Source organism: Strix aluco, chromosome 12, assembly GCF_031877795.1.
Source record: "Strix aluco isolate bStrAlu1 chromosome 12, bStrAlu1.hap1, whole genome shotgun sequence".
Classification (NCBI taxonomy): domain Eukaryota; kingdom Metazoa; phylum Chordata; class Aves; order Strigiformes; family Strigidae; genus Strix; species Strix aluco.
The window spans coordinates 22,928,623-22,949,119 of record NC_133942.1 but is presented as its reverse complement, the minus strand read 5'-3'; the positions used below and the strand labels follow the sequence as shown (position 1 = coordinate 22,949,119).

Below are 20,497 nucleotides of genomic sequence, written 5' to 3'. Positions count from 1 at the left end.
ATGGCCTCCTGCTGGACTCCCCGCGGTTTGCCAATGTCATTCTTTCATTGGGAAACCCCAAAACTGGACACAGTATTCCAGCAATGGTCTCACAAGTGCTGAACGTAGGGAAACAACCCTGCCATTCTTTCCAGCTTCAGCCACGTTCTTCTGCCTCCTTCCTTGCCACAGACTGATAGTTATGTGGTTGCATGGTGTGTTGGGTTTGTGTGTGTGTGTGGTGCCAGAAAGGACTGTTGTTGCTTGAGCCCGGCCGGCAGCCAAACACCACACAGCCACTGGCTCACCCTCCCCTGCCCAGCGATGGAGGAAGTTGGACGGGTAAAGGGAGACTCATAGGTTGAGATAAAAGCACTTTAATAATTGAAATAAAATAAAACAATAATAACAGTAACAGAAAGTACAAACAGGTGATGTACAATGTCATTGCTCACTGCCTGCTGACTGATACCCAGCCTATTCCCGGCTAGTGATCCCGAAAAAGCTAAGATCCCAAAACGGCAATCCTGGAAGTGAGAGAAAATCCCCTCCTTCCCAGCCACCCCTCCTCTATATACTGAGCATAACTTTACATGATATGGAATATTTCATTGGCCAAACTGGGTCTGGTGCTCTGGCTCTGCTCCCTCGCAGCCTCTTGTACACCTGTGCACGGGCAGGACATGGGGAGTTGGAGAGTCCTTGATCTCTTAGCAACAACTGAAAACATCAGTGTTATTATCAACATTCTTCTCATACCAAATCCCATACTGAATCCAAAGCACAGCATTATTCTGGCTACTAAGATGAAAAATTAACTCTATCTGACACGTGGCAGTGCAGATCAGGTCACTCATCCACATGAACTTTTCTGGGCATTTTGCAAAAATCAGTATCAGCACAAGCTTAGTTTAAGCTATTTTTATTAAGCCATTGGTTTAAGCCAATGGTAAATTACTCCCTGAAAGCACAGCGTATGGCAGCACAGGGACAGGAACATACTGCCAAAAGTGGGAACTATTAATCACATATTCCTGCTTAAAGCTCAGTTTGTTGTAAAGATATGTTCTGAGCTGCTGCCTGCGACTAAGGTAGTTGAGTTGAATTTTTACTTTTATAAGTACAAATACATATTTTTCACTCACTTTGTGGAATATGTTTTCACATTATAGCTGAGCTGAATTAAAAGTTTGCCACCGCCAAAAGGCGATAGCTTGCTGCTTTTACCCCCAGTCTCCCTGTACCTGCTTCTAACATCAGTTCACCCATTTGCCTGGTTAATTTTCTGTCATTTTAGTGAATTGAACTGCCATGCGCTCAGCACTAAAGCTGACTTGGGGTAAACAATGGGAACATGCAGTGTGAGCAGGGGAAAGGAAATGGAATACATGAGTGGGACTTTTCCCTTTCTTTAGTAGCAACCTCCAACACGGCATAAGCTGTATTGCAAAACCATTCTGCAAGAGGCAATAGTTCAAGAATTATAATGTCTCTGATTAGGAAAAGTTGTTATAATGGATACCAAATAAAGCAGTAAGCAAAAGGTAAACATTTTTACTTGGTCTTTAGGCTTTGGCACATTGCATCGCAGTTGAAACAACCTTCTCCTAAGGTACATACAGTTCCTACGAAATCTATAATTACAGCCTTTGAATTCAAATTGCATACACAAGCACTATATTTTTATATCTGCCCTGCTTTCAGTTGGAAATCATGTTTTAAATGAGAAACCAAGAAGAGGTCCCAGAATACAGCATTAAGCATCTCTGTTTTGTTGAGACACTGTTGCTTAAAAACAAAGCTAAAACATGCCCATAATTTCATAACAAAGAAGTATTTTTCAACACTTTGAATCTTACACCACATAACAAAACTGTTGACAGTATATCTTTTTTTCCCAGCCTGTTACACTGGTAGATTTATGCCTGTGGTGAATGCATATATATAGGCCTTCGGTGAACTAGGACTAACCATAAGCGTCTGTAGAATCACTATTTCCTATTTCATTCATGTTTTGTGAACTGGTAAAATGTGTAACAGTTCTGTAGCCCTTTCCTACCCTGATAGTTCATGTTAATTTTCAGGAAAAACAGACAGAGAACAGGTTGCAAGAGAAACTCCCTAGATGTTTTTCATCATAAATCATCTCAACTGATCAGATGCCTTTATGTTATTTGCGCTAAAACAGTATTCAAAAGTTACAGTCTTTTGAAGTTCCCTATACCTGCCCGTCACCTAACATCTTTGTAATTGAGAAGTATGTGTAGAGATAATATCTGACATGATACTTCTCAAAATGCCTTCAGGAATACTAGAGGATGATAATTATAAATCGGTTTCTATCTTGTGGCAAAATCTGAAAATATTAAAAAAACCCCAACAGATTTTTTTACAGAGGACGCAGATAAACTAACAGATTGACAAGACAATGAGGTTCTGTGAGAAAGCCAAATTGGTCTTCCAAAAATAAGGATTAATTACTATTCCAGAAGTAAAAACCACCTCAGCCACATGTTTCTTTCACACTACTCAAAAAAGTCACCTCTTCTAATTATACAGAAGAATTGGAATGCTTATATCTAGCCTTGGAGGAGGGGCATCCTTTCCCAGGAATCCTTGAAAATAGAAAGGCTGAAACAGACAATGTATGTTTTCCCCAACTTTTTATTTTATTTTATTATAAAGTTCTTATCTCAAACTGCCTACCTTCCAGAAGCCTGAAGAGGTACTGATTTAAGATAGAGCTTGGGCATTTAGGAATTGTTTTTTATAAGAAATTGAATGTGATAATAAAAAAATAGACTTAAGGATTCTGGTGATCTCGAGAGTCTCACATTCTGTGTTGGTGTGAATTATGTCCATATGAAACCTGCCAAAATCAAAGGCAATTTTTCTTTCATTTTCTATGAGAGAAGATTGAAGAAATGAGAAAAATGCATTTTAAGAAGTAATTATTTTATCTTGAGAACCAGCAAATACAATCATAGAATATCTCTTCTTGTTCACTGAAGTTTTACTTTGTCTGAGTATATAAAAAGAATTACAAAGATAAAATATTTTAGAACTCCTTTTTGAGAGAAAGAGCACTTCAAATTTGCTTTCTGTTAGTCACTTTTACGCATTGATTTCCATCAACATTGCTTTTTTACAATAATAATTTAGGATTATTGTAGAAAACTAGCATAAGCAAACACATGATTTTTTTAATCTTCGTGACTTTTGACAAGTATTTTCTATTTTACCAGTAATTGGTTTTTTTATTATATTCAAAAGCCATAAGCAAAATGATGTTGTTTTATTCTCTGGGAGATTGTTCTAAATACACGTGAATCTCAAATCGGAAGAATTTACAGCTATCGCAAACTTTCCATGTATTCTAATCTCAATACTCCCTTTCAGATCTTTTGTGTTACTCTACAAACCTCAGTAACTTCTGACACTAACTTTGTACAATTCTTTGACGCCGCATTGTTGATGAAGTCCTGTAAGTGGCACTGTTTTGAACAGTTCAGATGGAAAGACAGCAATTTATATGCTAAACTATCTGGTATTTCTGCACTGTAATGAATATTGAAAGTGAATGTATAACTGACAAAATGGTAATTCTGAGTTGATACTTAAAAGTGTAAGATCTGTCAAGTAACACTGAAATAGGAGTAGGTTGTAGACTGGTAATACAAGTGGAGTAGCTCACTACAGCATAGCTAGCATTAGACCATATGAAGAGGAAACAGGATTGTGGGTCCATTTTTACACTGGTTGTCAGGTCTGGGGGTTGTGTTACACAAAAATTGCAGCCTTTAATTGCATCAGAATAAAGTGAAGTTTTCAGCCATCCTTTGAAGGCAATTACATGATTGTAAAGATGCTTTATATTATATAACTGTTTCTTCATAGGTAACAGAATACTTTACTGAAAAAAAACACATTCACACTGGTATTCATTACAGGTATTAACTAGTAATATTATTTTGGATAAAAATAAAAACTAACCTACATCACTAATCTACATAGTTTACAGAAACAGACTGAGACTAGCATAAGAACGAAAAATTCCATCCTATTAGGAGTTGCAGACTGTCCCCTGAGGTAGAATTTCTTGAAAGTGTTTTTATTCCCGTTAAATATTTCCAGGGAATTCAGCTGCCTCTGTTCATTTGTTTGGCAGACCTTGCCTTGTAAAGCACAGTTTAGCCTGCAACTTATGAGTATTTTTTGTTAGCTTTTCTTGATGTTCTCAGTGCCTTTCCTCTTCCTGTGTTGGGCATCTGCTGTGGTGACATCAGGTAGATACAGTTATTGGGCATTCAACAGCATAGACTTCTAAACGATCTGCACTTCTTGGTGATTGCTCCTCTGAGGCCTCTGCGCATCACTCCATGCCCATTTTGACAGCACCTATCTGTAGCATTAGTTTCTTTAGGAACATTCAGGCTTACCATTTTTATTATTTTGAAATGAAGATGGGAGTAGGAGAGCCATTTTCAGAGTTATTCTGGAGGAAATACATAAACTATTTTAAACTAAATCTTGCTAATTATATCTCGTAACATACATAATGTAATTTTACAGCCTTAGGCCTGTTTTAGTGGAGTGCCATTCGTAGCAAAGATAATGAAGATGAATTCCTCATCAGGGATCACCAGAGACCCTGAAGTGTGTTTATATCTATTCTAGCTTTGACAGGTACAATTATTTAGATTTTCACTTCTCTAACAGATCAAGAGAACATACACACCTGTGACGGAAGGCGTGCTGCCTTAAGGATGCCAGAGGCAGCTTAATTTCTGAGTTTATTTAATAAACTCTATAACTTAAGCAAAAATTCTTATGCTTGCATCTAAAATATCCTTATAGAATTGATTAATAAGTAAGATCTGGGCAAAAAAATCTGAAAACCATTGCACTGAAAAAAATAAACATTGAAATGTTTTTGTTCATCAGCAGGTGGCAGTAATAAGCCATGTTTTTTTCAAACTAAATTTACTGACAAGTTAAAGCCTCAAGGTTTTTCTGTTTTTGCAGGGATTTCAGTACTAGTGTTAATAACATTCAGATTAACAAAACCAAACCTCAGTGGCATAACTACTTCCAGTGTGGACTGAAGGGTATCCAGGTAAGCTAAATCCATTTAACTTATGAAATAAATGCTGAAGTAAAATATGCCAGGTGTACCTATTCACCCTCAAAATACTTCCCTGCATTTTATAGCTCTTCTTGACATACAGGTTTTTTATGTTAAAATTTGAAGAGGAGATATGAGTGGGTTTGTTTTAAAATATTTGTAGAGTACTATTTTCATTTTTATTACATAAATTACAATAGCAAATATTTATTTAGTAAAGTCATGATCAAACTCATTATCAAGATGACATTTCTGTATTTTGAAGTTAAAAAGAATGGTTTCCAGTGAAATAATCTAATTAAAATTTGTTTCTAAAAAGTTTGGAGGCTTGTCTGTCAGGACACAAAGATCATATTTTAGTACTTTTCTTCCTATGGAGACATTTTAAAAAACATTGATTTCCATTAATGTTGGAAACCTGCAACTTGTGCACAACAGCTGAGTGAAGCTGACTCATGCAGTAGGCAAAAGAAAACGTAGAAAGTAAGTATACAGCATAGAGAAGAAATATTCCAGAACTATTATTTATCCACATTTTCAGAATTTGCATGGGATTTTCAAAATTTACTGAGTTAAAAGAATGCAGCAATGCAGGAAACAGCACACTTACAATAAAGGCAGGAGCACGGAACAGACATTTTCCTTTGTGAGCTAGCCTGTCTCCAGACTGACTTGAAGACTGAACTGCTTGTGAAACCAAGTGTTGTCCTGGGAGGTAGCCTGAACCCACAATTGAGGTTTCCTATAAATCTCACCTGCTGTTTGCAGGTGATTCATGGCCCTTTGAGGAAAAAACATGGTGACTTCTCAGCTCTATGTCAATCCAGTGATATTTCTGGAAGGGCAGATGGGATAAACAGTGATGGCTAGGTCAGGAACAGGTCACCAGGGCCAGCCCAAATTATGGGTAAATGTGCTTTTTAAAGCACATGAAGCTTGCCTCAGGATAGGCCATTTAGGTCACCCACAGAATGATCCAATAGATAAGGACTGCAGACAGCCAACAGAGCCTGCCTCAGACCTGCCACCAGAGTCTTCAAAATACAGTATTTGGAACAATCAGTGCCTGAGATCCCTTTATGACAATCCACAGTTCCTAAACAGACCCCCGTCCCTATGTTTAGACCCCAATAAATTACTTAATGTTTGCAGTAACGTGAGTACTTTCAATTTTGTATTGCTCAGTAATTCAGGCATTTAAATAGCATTGACGGTAGAGATATAGGTTAGGTTTCTGTACAATATATCCTTTCTTATATTAAGGCTAGCATGACCAATTGACTTTATTTATTTTGCAGTCTGCTACTGAGATTTGTTTCCTAAGGACAAGCTTTCATACTTGAAGGTTAATTTGCAAAGCAGGTTTGCAGACTCTAGCACTGGCAGAAAATAAGCATAAATGTTACAGACTTAAGAAACACTGAAATACAAGTACTCAGAGGGTCCAGCGGGATAATCTGTTTATATTAAGTTGAACATGCTATCCTTTTGGGACAGAACTATTGCGGAACTTGGCAAAGTCCATTTTAATTTTTGAAATTGAAGTACGTTTTCTATTTAAACATCGCGTGATAAGTTTGCAAGCCTGATTCACATTCAAGACAATCCAGAAATTGTGGATCAGTTTCTGGTTACTCAAGCATTTTCTGTTTTTGAACAAGCCTGTCTAGTGTTCTTCATGAAGAGGCATGGGCAGCAATAGTATTTTAGGTATGAATTCCTCTATATTTGTAGAAAGAGAAATTTAAAATAATTTGAAGTGATGGTGGAAGACATTAAAGGAGGCTCTTTGTGTTTGCTGATCTCTACCATTTATGGTTGAAGTTGTTTCAGGAAAAGTAGTAGAAATCTTTTGAAGGTGGGCATTTCTTTATGGAAACACTGCCATTTTTTCTGATTACTGACATTGTAATATAGTATTGACATACAAATCTGTAGCTATTCATATACCCCCCATATACATGCAATGATTTTTTAATAAGTACTGCATGTTTATTTCAAACTAACAACAGAGAGAAATTTATAGTAAAGTCATTATAAATAAAAAGACAAAGCAACTAAAGAGTAATTAAAAGAGTATGTATACGAGGATTTATGACTTCTGAATTAAATGTATTATCTGTGATACCTATCATGGATGTGAAAATATTTTGAAATTTATTCTAAAAATAGCATGAGAGAGACCATCACCGCTGGTAGGTGTATCTTTGTGCCTCCTAAAGCCACATGTCCTTCAAGTACCACTGTGGTTTTCTCAGTGTCAGTCCTGTGGGTGCTTCAAGGAGATAGGAGTATCTGGCTTTGAATACAGCTGCATGGCTACTAGTTCCCCATCAGCATGATGTGGCTCCCTAATACCACATGCCAGCATTAGAAGTGAAGCATAAAGTGGACTTTAAGCTCTTCAGGATGCCTTAAGTGAGGAGCTGTGAAGAAAAGGACAAAAGTAGGATATAAAATGATTGGTAACCTCTGGTACTGTCACCACGGCAGCTCAGAGCAGAGCCAGTTGCTGCAAAACCCACCCACGAAGCTTGGTAAATTATTGGGCGTTTAGCCCATACTGAATTCTGCTTGGGGTACAGTTCTGTCAGCTCATATATGTTTGTGTACAGGAATTGCAGACATACCTTTGGCTGAAGCCCTACCATTGGCTTTGTTCTTAAGGAATAGAATGAAAATTTGCTTTATTTTGGAGATACCAGAAGCAGGTCCTTGGTTCCAGCAACTCAACAGAAAGATTCTCTTTCTAAGTATCAGATAATTGCAAGCCTGAGCCTGTCTGTACTTGAAACTCAGATTGTTTATTTTTTCATTGTTAGGAACATTTTGGTCTTAATAACCCAACTGGAATGAATTGTCTGCTAGATGGAACCATCCCTCCAAGTTCTGGTCTCTCTAGCTCCAGTGCTTTGGTGTGCTGTGCAGGACTCGTGACACTAAGAGCTAATGGAAAAACCCTCTCTAAGGTAATTTACTGTAAAACACGAGAGTGTCAGCAGTAAAATTCTACTTAAAATTAAATATTGTTAATGCCTGTAAACATTAAAAACACGATACAATTGTTTTTGCAAAGAGTTGTTGGATATAAACTTAAGATATTGCACAATTGAGCAAACATCTTTGGCCAAATTTTGGCAGGATTTGAATTTGGCAAGAAAGCAGGCTTACATTAAAGCTGAAAAAAGGAGCATTATTGTAAGCCTGTATTTTGGCCAACCATCAGGTCCATGCCTGGACCAGATGTGCTATCTGCAGGCCAGGACTGAGGATATATGTGCTGAAGCATGTGGACCACACCCCCGAGGCCTTTACCCTCTCCCTGAATGACTTTTCATGGCTTTAACAGCAGAGCATCTGCTGGAGGCCTGTGGAACAATTTCTTGATAAATTATATAATCAGCACAAAGTAGAGGTAAAATTCTTCCATCTGACTCTGCTTATTCTCTTCACAGTTTTTTTGGAATGAACGTATTTACAATCCAAAATGTATTCCTCACTTTTTTAAACAAACATTAGTCTAAAAACAAACCCCAAGTATGTGACCTGTTAGCAGTACAACTGTTAGTAGAATTTGGCTCATGTAATACAAATTTCTGGAGGAGTCATCGTCCTTGAAGGTGCCATATGGGAATGAAGTTCTCTCCAGTAAAAATGTCTGGTTAAGTGAAACTAGGATCTTAAATTAGAACATTGTCAGGAAGAGAACAGATCTAAATGTGACTGTATGCATATTTGTGCCTATTGTCTAAGGCAGACATTCCCAAATTGTGGTTCAAAGCCAACTTAAAGTGGTACATGATGATGGTAGCTGTTAACTGTGCTTGTATACAAGCACTTATCTGAGCCATGAGGTAAACAGATCCACGCAGAAGGTTTTTGCTGATCAGTTGTGAGTTGCTTCTCTATGTAGCTGCAGCTGCAGCAATCCACTCAGCAGTAAGTGCTCCGTCCCACGTTGCACAGCTCACAGTGCTTGCTTCAGAAAGGTATCAAGCAGCGTTAGGGCAGAAAGAAGCAGGGTTGGTGAGAAAGGGTGGCTTTTTTATGTAGGAGGATGTGACTACAGTCAACGTCACCCTGTTTTACGTTGGTGTGAGGTGGGGTCAGAAGGTAAGTAAGGGATCGGACACGTAACAGAGGCTCTAGTTTGTGAGGTAAGACATGTAGTGCAGTGGTAGATGAAAATGTGGAATTGAGGATCCCACTTTGATGAACAAGACTTTGCGGTAAGAAGGTTGGAGGTGACAGATGTGCTTTTTTATACATGTGGACCTGGCCTGGCAAGAAGCTTCTGGTTTTGCATAGATGGTCAGCACCATCTCTGTTGGTGGTAACCAAATAAGCTAAGCTTGGGAACTACTGATCAAAATCACTGGAGAGCATGTGTTCAGAAATTGGCTATCTGCAAAATCCATAAAACTGACAGAGGTCAGAAAACCCAAATTTTACTAGGTAGTAGAAATCTGTATCTGGAAAACCAGAAGCCAGGTTTTCATTATTCCAAGAAATACCGCACAGCTTTCTTCAGAGAATAAATGATACAGCGTGTATCTTGAGCTGAATTTACACATGGCTTGGGAGTACTGGCCGGCGTTAAGCCAGACCTGTTCTAAAGAATGGTGCAAAACTCCTTTTGGCATTTTCATAGAAACTTGTGGAGGAACAGAAGGAAGACAGAGACTCCACTGAATGTCTTTCCTTCTCCTCATGTGTCCTGTTCAATCAACCCAAAATATCTTCTGCTTGCTGGTTGGAAAATGTGCTGAAAGTTAATCTTGTGTCTCAAATATAGTTGGACAAACGGAAGAGACACAATTGCACATTTTTGTCCGGAAATCCTGCTGTCTGCAGCCAAATATTTTGCACTTGTGATGAAAAATGAGCAATTAATGTACAGATGAGAATTCCCAATAGCCAACATAGGAGCAGTTAAGAACATACCCAAGGTTTTGTGTGCTTGCATAGACCAAGACACCTGGTTGTGGTGGTTAAGACAGAGGATGACAGGTCTGAAGACTGATTACTTTTGTCCAGGCTCTAAGTTTCGCCAAACCTTACAGGACAGTAAAAACAAGTTCAGTGTTCTTGGCTAATTTATGATTTAGCATTAGAGACCTCTTATATCTAGCTAAATCCAGATTCTCTGTTGCACTGAATTTATGCTTAGTCTTGCAGAACTGCCTTGTATAAGGCAGAGCTAGTCTGAGTATAAATTAGAGCAATCTAAGATGTGAGCCCTCAGAAGTATAAAACGTGCTCTGGCCGCTCTTTCCAGCTCCTAATGTATCCTGTGCTGGTGTCAAATGGTATCTGTGCAGGATCCAGTAATGCTGGCTGTGTATCAGCTGGGCGCTCCCCCATGGCAGGGGAATTCTTAGCTGACCAGAAATAGGGGCTTTCCAGAACCTTTCTACTAGAAAGCAAACCAGGACCTTGCGTTTTTAGGGCTCTGGATATTTATGTGTTTGTTTATTTTTAAAGAAGAAATATTGCTTTACTTCTCCTCTCTTTTTTTTTTTTTTTCCAAATGCTTAAGAGTTGTGAAAGTTGTAAATGGTAGTATTTATAAGTAACAATATTTGGTCATGGCGGTAATTTTATGAGAAAAGATTGACTTTTTGCCCCTCATTAGACTGATGGACTCTGCAAAATCTAAATACGATGGTCTGTAGCAGCAGAACATAGAAACTTTTGGCTTTGGAATCAAATTTGGCTGAACTGTAGGGCTTCTGTAGCCAAAGTTATGAAAAATTGACCTTTTACTGAATGGAACATTTATCTGTTTTGTTTCTGTGAAACTATTTTTATGAGAATATTTGAGTTATATGCTCTTTTTCTTGATAAATATGTTTAAAATAGTAGCTGTAGAGTAAAAATCGTTGTACTTCAGAGCTTTTATGAGATAACACTTCCAGTGTGAAGTTTGGCCTATGAGATTAAGAGCCAAAAAAAACCAAAAAGAAAAATATTGTAAAAGCATGGCTAGAATTTCATGGTGGCTTACTTTAAAAATAGCACTTTTTTGACGTTGAAAACAAAATCAGAAAAAAAAATATGCTCTCACTAATTATTGTGTGTAGCAGTCTGCAATAGGGCATTGTTTCAGTGTGCATACAGTATTTTTTTTAAAAACCCATCACACACATACACAATAGTTTAGGGAAAATACCAGTCCAAGACAATTCAGCCAGATGTGCAGTGCTAACCAGTTGCAGCAGTGCAATAGCATTCAAATAACAAGATGGAAAATTTAGAATGCGATCTTTAAAAAGAATCCATTTTTCGCCTCCAAACAGGATACCAGTCTAAGACTGTGTTGGCATCACTCAAAGAACAGCAATGCTCAGTATTAGCTTTTGATTTTAAAGTGATTTTTATTTTACTGTTACAAAATCAATCTTTTGTACAAGTTTTCATCAGGAGAAGATACTTTTTGTAAAGGAAATAGAATAATGCTCTAAATTGTCCCAGCTTTGTGCTTCATGGTAGCAATTAATGAGTACAGAAAATCACTTAGTACTTTTGAATAACTAGATTTACTTGAAAGATGTGATGATAGCGTTGCTGTCCAAATGTTAAATCTTGTGGTACTAAGTTCTGTTCAGCCACCCTAACATTTTTTCTGTTGCTCAAGGCTGGGCAGCTGTGCACATACTTATTGGGAAAAACAGATCAAAAGCGAAAAGGGTTCATTTAATTTGATGTGAAATGTTGAGCATAGGAAGTTGAATTATATTTGGCTCTATCTAGACTGAGAAAAATCTAAGTCGGACAGAATGATAAATAAAGGACCTAAATCTAATCTGTAATGGCACAGCGTCCATTGGCTTCAATTTTCTCAAACTATGGCTCAGATGAATTTGAGTGTGGGATTTTCAAAACGTTCAACATTGTCCTGTATTTAAACAGTTACAATACCTGGTAATGTTTGATTTCAGTGGGAGAATAGATAGACCAACTGAAATCCTTTCCACTTTGTTTCTGAAGCCCGTATATAATAAGGAAAGGGCTTTAATTTAATACGTTACCACTTCCTAGTAATTTTTCTGATGTGCAATAGGGCTCTAATATCTAGCTATGTGGCAAGAAAATCTGTGAATATTCATACTGATTGTGTGATTTTGAAATTAATAACGTGCTGATAATACTGATTAGGATTATTTTATAATATTGCGGCATCAAAAATGTTTGACAGATGCATGCTCAGGTTATTTATATGAGAAACTCAAATGGCTTACAGGAAAAATGGTACATAGATATTGTATTTTAAAGTACTGTTAATTTTAAGAAATGTTAAAATTCCTTTCTCCCTGTGGAATTAAAACCCAGGGTTCTTTAACTTGTTAAGTTTGACTGTGTGTGTTTGTAATCAAGGGGAAACAGAGTACTTTGGAGCAGTGGTAATCAAAGGCCATAATCTCTCATCAACCAAATTGATAACCTTCTATTTGAGCATGTTAGAGTGCGGATGAAGCTAAGCTAAGATTGCAGTGCTTATGAGGACATCCAGATACTATCTGACAAATATTTTTCCATTTTGCAAAAAAGTAAGCATAATTACCTTGCAGAACATATATGAAGTTTAGCTAATTGGGATTTTGTATGCAAACTGGAAGCAGATGGTAACTTTCAGCAATCTATTCCTAGTCAAGCCCAGATACTAAAAATAAGGACATTCCTGTTGGTAAAAATAACCTCAAAATTTGGGCTCCATTTTATACCTTAATAAATGAAACATAATGCCTTATATTTCAGAAGTTATTTTCATACATATATACAAAACACGCGCACAGATTGAAAAAAAAATTCACCATCTAACTAGACTTTAAATATGCCTTAAGTGATGGAGAATGGTTTCATCTTAGTGTAAAATACTCTTTATCTATAAATGCTTCTTCTCTGTTTTCAGTCCTGTGTGCTGTGAATCAAACTGTATGGAATTTAACAGAAAATCTACACTAAATTTTCTATAAAATGACCAACATTATTTGTTATAAAGGGAAGCAGCAGACCAGTTCTGACTTTTCCGATTAAACTGGCAAAATGTTAATGAATGTGCACTGAGCAACCATTACTGTATTACTGCAAAGAGATGAAGTGTAGGCACAGGACTTTTGGCTCAAGACATATTTAAATACTTCAGTTAGTTAAATTTGCATGCTTAAGAGACTTTTAGAGCCCTGAAAATGACGGTCTAAAAATAAGTCATATTAATGAATGTATTTTCTTCATGGAGCTTCCCTTCACAAACAATAAAATTTAATATAGGAAGAAAAATGGTTTTTGATTTTAAAGATTAGCTATCGCCACTCCTGCATTGTTATATATAGAAAAATCTAGCATGTTTAACTTTGGCCAAAATAAATTTATATAAAACCACTGAGGCAGATGTAATTTAATACTATCATTTTATAAAGAAGGTTGCTTTATTTTGGCTGCTGTCATTCTGGATTTGTATCTATCAAGTTTCTGGGTAATGTAGGGTGAGCTGTTCCAAAAAAATACTAAGCAACACTAATTCTGTTTTACTAACAAATACTTGCCTGTCTCCTACTCACTAATTGTCTTACTCTTTTAAGGGGTTTAATCTTACACAGGTTTACTTCTTTAAAGGTCTATGTGAGATTGAAAGGGATTGATCACTGGTATGGAACATATTGACAGTGACAGTTATATAGGGACAAATTCTGTCACAATTTACATACTGTCCAGGCCCATTGCATGACTGAAAATCAGAGCAGTTGGCCCTTGGCCTCTTTGTGAGCAAGGGGACTATTAAAGGTGAAACTCCCTTATCTGTTCTCACTCAGATAATTCTTTAGGTTTCTATTTTTAGAAATCTTTTTATAAGTAAGCAATCCTGTGTTCACTTTCCTTATTCCTTGGATACCTAAATACCTTTGTACATTTAAGCCTTCATGTTCGTGTTATTGATAAATAACATCAAACTGAAACTAACATAAATGATGGGGTAACAGAATCAAATGAGCTGTATTGGGTGGTTCATAATTTATCATGCTGCTGAAGTATCAGGGTATATGTGGCCAAATCTAACACAGTGTTGGATTGTGCTTGAAAACAGTCAGAAAAAATATTCTTTTATCAGTTCTTCAACATTTTTGAAAGACCAAAAATACTCAGTTGAAAATCAAAACCTGAATTTTAAATGTTTCATATTGAAATGTAAACAAGCAGAGAAAAATACAAACTAGTGAAAAGTATCATTTTACTGAAAACCCACTTTTTCCATTAAAAATCCCAAACAAGGTAACATGATGCAGAGCTATTGATGAGTTCTTATTACAAGAAATCTCTCCATCAAGAGTAACTACACATAAGGCAACTAATAATAAAAAATCACAAGCCTTCTTTGTCAGACTAAATTATATCTCCACTAATATGATTTCCCAGATTAGACTTTCTGCATGCTGGATAGGAAATCTTGTGGCTCAAAGATAAAACAGATTTAAGTAGTAGTAATTTCTTTCTTTGTAACCTAAGATTGACTTGCTCCTTATCAGGGAGAACCTTAAATTGTTTCAAACAAAAAGCAGAGGTAGTTAGGAGAGCTCTTAGATCAAAGGCTAGCCTAGGTCTGCACATGGGGGCCAGTTGCCTGGTAGACAAACCAGTATGCGCTGCCTTCTGCAATAGGATACACTCTGAGCAGACTTTAGAGTTAAGCCTCTGAAAAGGAACAGCCTGAAAAAAATACATTTTGTACATTGTTAGTTTTAGATGTATCCATATGCTCCAACTAAAGGTGTCTAAAACCTAAGAGTTCAGTTTTGAAATCCTTGAGAGACAGCAGCTTCCTTAAACAGATTATTACTTCACATAAATTTCTTTATGCTTATCAGGCGAGTGAATTGTATGCACTGAGATTCTACTCCTAATGATGTTGCTTTGTATTGTTTTAATTATGGATGGTCTCATGTAATGTATCTTTTTTTATTGGATAAACAACAAAAAAACCTTGCTATATCATGTAACTCACTGATACTAAACATCTCCCATGGAAGCACAGCCAACCTGGCATGTGTACTTGCCAACAGCTGTAAAAGTACTGTTTGCATTTGTATGTATCATATTGGGTCTGGCATTCAAAAGCTGCAATATTTAGTGTTTCTTGAGAGATCACCAGGGAGACTTGAAGGTTTAACTCACCTACCAGCTACTACTGCTGTCACGTTACGCTCATCCCTCTCCCGTATTCAGAGGCAGGACAGACCAATTGTACAAAATAGCTCAGGGTATTGCTAGACTAACGTCAGATACTTGAGTTTCCATCCCACCTTCCCTGCTTATTATTGCTCATTTTTACAGACCTCACTACAGTCAGCAGAAGGGAGCAGTTTGCTTCAACCATGTCCCTGCAAAGCAGGCTTAAACAAAGGGACTTTGCACAGGAGGGGCTGATGTGTGGTCACATAATCTTTCTTGTTGACTGTGGTGTCAGGACGGTAACCTCAGTGAAAGAGGTGGAAAGTAGTGCTGAACTGATTGAGGTTGCATTACCATATGTCTGTGTCAACACTAATTAACACACATTTTACATGGCTCATTTGCCACATAAAAATAGCAAAAAATACAGTGACATTTTCTCTAAGGTAGTCTTAAGAAAAGCTTAAAGTCTGCCTGTGTCCTTTCTTACCAACCAAGACAGACTGAAAAAGATTCAGGGAAAAGCCACATGGATGATCAAAGGTACAGAATGACCTTTGTAAAAGTAACCTGGGACTCTTTGGAAAGAGGCATTTGGAGGAAGGGACAGAGGTCCATAAAATGATGAATGTAACTGATGGAGTGGATAGGAATCAATTGTTCATTGCCCCTCACATTTATAAGAGCCAGAAGGTATTAAATGAAGCTAGTCAGGTGAATGTTAATAATCCACAAAAGGAGACCTGACAGGTTGTAAAAGTCCTTGTTACTGGATGTTCTACATGTTAAATTTTGAATGAGTTAAAAGGGAGTCTGGACAAGTTCATATGTAAGAAAGCCACTTTTGGTAACTTAAGTGTGCAGAGTTCACATTCATCTCAGGAAGCTCTTTATTAAAAAATAACGTCTGGGGAAATACCATCTATACTTGGCCTTTGGTCCATACTAAGCGCCCACTTTCAGGTACAAGATACAGAACTAGAAGTGGCATTGGTTTGACCCACAAAGGCTGCTTTTATGTTAATATATTCTAGAATTTTATTCTGAGCCAAGTCTTTTAATGAATTTTAGTTAGCTGACAGCCCCTTACTCATGGGCATTATAATGCACTTCCTTTGCTGGCTAGGGTTTTTTTGTTGGGGGGGCAAGATCAAAGGAAACATTTCCTGATGTTTGAGCTTTACTTTTTTTTAATTACTCCATTAAATATATCACTTTGCTTATTTAATAGTGTAGATGACAGTTTAGGACTTACTGTCTGCATGATAGTTATTCACAAAAGATGACCTGGTCTAGCCAGTCCTGTTGGAACAACCTCCTGGAACAATAATACAGAAATTTGGAGGGCAGTAGCATGCGTGGATCGTAGAACAGTTGGAAATTTTTGATTCATCTGATTAAGTAATTTTTTTCTAGAGTCATAACGCTACTGTTCAGACCCATTTTTAGTTTGATTATAGTATCTTTTTGTTCCACTTTTCATTACCATCATCTTAAAAGGATTTTAAACCCACCCTGCAAAGGTTTCTCTAAGACCATATTCTTTAGAGAAATAAGCCACAATACTGGAAGTAGGGAGGTTTTTGAATTCTCATTTCAGCTTTGTGACTGATTCACATGACTTTGAACAAATCATGTAAATATCTGTGCTGTCTCTAAATTGAAGATAACAGCAGCCTTATAGGAATGCTTTTAAAGTAAAGTATGTAAAATTCTGTGAAGACTTAAATTATGATTTATTAGTGTTTTTGAAATACTGCTTTAGGGATGGAAAAAACATGCTAATGAGTCTTGGGTGCGTAGAACTAGTTGTGTTTTGTGGTTGGCTCGAAGTGATCTCTTGTACGGATCAGAATACGTGGGATGGAAATGTAGTCTACGTGCGGATGGCGTTTATTCTTTCTGCATATTTCTCATGGTGCTTCACAAAGAACAAATGTTTGCTTTCACCTAGCCGTACAAGAAAGCCTGTTTAGAGCTCCTGCAGAACTCAGTAGGGGCAACACTGTTCCTTTTATATGCATAACATTTGTACTTTGAGCCCTACTAAGGAGTGGCTGGCCCCCTCTGACCTACCTGCCTGGCAGGGGATGCTGTGGTGTAGCCTGGGGTGCGGTACCCCTAAATGTGGCTGTGAGAATGCTCTGAGTTACGTCTCTGCAAGAACTGCAGTGCAGCCAGGAGGAAGAAGGTGATGCACGTGTAGGTATCGTTCAGACTTACATTTGATACGTTGCCAAACTGTGCAGTGAAATCTGGGATCGGAGTTCTGTATTTTTACAGGCGAGACATACTCTACAGAGAGATAGAAATAACAGATGATTCAAACAGCCCCTGCCCTAAAGAGCTTCTGAGCGTTGCAAGTTGAATGGAAACAAGGCATTGGCCTGAGATAGGCAAAAGTTATTTCCTTTTATTACATGGTTCTAGCAAATTTTTTCCTCAGAGAGATTTTCTGTGGAAGCCTGAAGTCAGAGAACTTGTGTAGCAAAATGTGTTTTTTTCAGTTTCTAGTAATGAAGTCAGACATATTTATAGCATTATCATCTAAGAATCCCAAGTAGCAATTACTAATTACAGAGAGGGGGAAGATACTCCTCATTTTACTGAGGAAATGGAGCCATGAGAAATTAAAGGGACTTTCCCTGAATCACAAGAATCTTAATGTGGAGCTAGAAATTGAGCCCAGACCTCCCGACATTCGGATCACTATTTCAGTCACATGATCATCCTTTTCCAAGTATCAAGTGTGTACACAAGGCTCTCCAGTTTAGTCTTCATATTAGTTTCCAGTGCTACAATTCAGTTCATCTGAACTTTGGCCTTTCACTCGTTTTAGCAAAATGGCAAACATTTGCCCATTTGTCTCAATAGTAAGTAGAAACTGTTTTCTATACAGATGATCATTTCCTCTCCATTCACATGCTTCTCATCCTAGTATTAGAAGGCCAGCCTGTGTCAGCAAGGGCCTGTTTAAATTAGAAACCAAATAATGTTTCAGGGATGCCTTGGGCTGTCTTGTGGAGAGGGCTCTTCTCAACCCTTGCCAGTTACTACTTGGTGGTCCTGCCAATCCTTGCTAAGTTTCAAAACAAAAGTTGCTCAAGCTCGAACAGCGCTGTTAGCCCAGCATACGCAGCTGGACAGCTGGTGAGCTGGGACGAAGCAAGGCCCAACGCTTAACCAGGCACAATTCACCAGACCATGTAAAGGGACAGGGGAGTGGCACTGTCCTAATTATTAACATTCCTCCTCTGCAAGACTTCTCCTGATATTTATTTAATAAGCCCAGGCTCATAAAGTCTAAACGATTTAAGCAGTCAAGTGGTAGCTGATGTGAACATGGAGATGAAATGCAACCAGCCTAAGTGAAGGGTGAAATGCTTAATTTCTGACTTTGCAAAGCTTTATCTGGCAATTGCAGGTGCAAGGCAGCTGTGCCCAAGTGGAATATACATTGTGAGTACCTCAGGAGTCACAACTCCTGTTAAAGTGTGCATGACCAGTGTGCTGACGTGGTCTTCTCAGCCAGCGTGGAGAAGTTTGTTGCTGCCAGCGAGTGATATTCATGAACTCCAGTCTGATGTCTCCTGCCAGTGGCTACGAAAATCAGGGATGTGGTATTGCTGGGTTCTCAGAGGGGCGAAAGGCAGGTTCAGCAGAACAGGCTGAAACATGCTGGCATTTCCACATCCCAGCAACAGATGTTTGTAAATAGGCACGCCTTCACATACAGAAAGGAGCAAGCATCTACTGTGTGTGGTGGTTTGTTCTTTTCTGTGGAGCTGTTGCTGAGTATTTTAGCATTAAATGGGAACAAAAAGCATCATTACATTCATGAGCATTTCATTCAGAATTATTTCCAACTTGTAGTGGAGCAGGGACACACGGTGACTGGATGTTAAACTTTCAGTGATAGGATGAAGGGGTCTAAGGTTCAAACTGGAAATGGGACTGCTTGGAGTGGACATGGGACAAGGGAGGAAAAACAAATTTTGATGAACCTGACCTTCAGCAAAAGTCAGGCACTGTGAGATGGCTTTTGTTAGAAAGAACACCAAAATGTGTGATGTTCCTATACCTTCTCAAGAAAAATAAAAGCAGCATTATCTCTATTTCAGCTCATTTTTAAAATACACAAAGTAAAGGCAGTATAGAAAAGGAGAGTATTTTTGCTGATTGTACCTTCTATGTTCTCTCATTAATGGTCTTTTTCTTGTGAGTGGTCATTTACCATATTTGATTCAAAGAGATCCAGTCTGCATAGTTTTAGAGTAACCTTGTTAATGTTCTTTCGATAACTTCTGCTTATCAGCCTAAGGCTTATTGGCCATATCTGCATTGTGAGCTGAGTAAACTGGTTGGTTGTGCATTTGCAAACAGTTCAGCCTGATTACATTGATCTAAGCACCAATTTTACAACTTTGTCTGTAGTGCCTTCCAGAAATTGAACCAGCAAGGAGGCAGGCACCCTGCACATACCTCTCTCTTAGCATGGTGATTTACTGCCTCTGCCTGCTGCCTTTTACAGCTGTGTGCTGGCTAATGTCCCTGCCTTGCTGGTTAGCTTGTTATAGTCCTGTGATGCTGCATCCTTAACGTGGAATCTGAATCTGACTTTGCCACCAGACTGAAAAACGGACTGCGGCTTTTCTAAAGTTCTTTTCTCATCTTCCCTGTGGTTACCTTGTACTTAGAAAAACAAACTGGTAGGGGTCATAGTAGGTGGACACGGATGCTTTCCTTTTGACTGACTTCTTTTTGACTAGTCTATGTTCTTTGACCACTCTCCAAGGCTTCTCTTGTGTTTTGTTTTGACTTGGCCTGATGGCTGAAAGCTTTACTGTAAATTATTATTTTTGACAGTTATGATAGTGATATTCCACCCTCCCATAGTATCCTTTGACCTGCACATATCAGAATGCACAAAGATATGCCTAAAATGTCACAAAAGAATGCAAATCACATATAGTTACAAATTAGTTCAGATAAACAATGTAAGCAGAGTACAGGCTCTCAAGGAGAAATGACAAGCACCACTGATTAGAGTATTTACAGTGAGAAAGGGTTTCGGAGTTAGATTCAATACATAATTTCTGATTATGGAGTCAGTGCATTAAAACAGTATAAAGTAACAACTTGCCATTTTTCTGTAAGCTACCAAGATGGATATACAGATGGATTCAACTAATAAATCAACAAAATACTGGCTATTGGGATGGAAGG

At 37.9% G+C, this 20,497-nt stretch overlaps 1 protein-coding gene across 1 annotated transcript in view; it reads left to right on the top strand.

The window, feature by feature from the left end:
• Positions 1 to 20,497, top strand: part of GALK2 (galactokinase 2) — a 50,120-nt gene that overhangs the window by 5,183 nt on the left and 24,440 nt on the right. The window contains exons 4-5 of the mRNA XM_074837865.1: positions 5,005 to 5,095; positions 7,927 to 8,073. Coding sequence (XP_074693966.1) covers positions 5,005 to 5,095; positions 7,927 to 8,073 — 238 coding nt within the window. The remainder of the gene's footprint in view (positions 1 to 5,004; positions 5,096 to 7,926; positions 8,074 to 20,497) is intronic.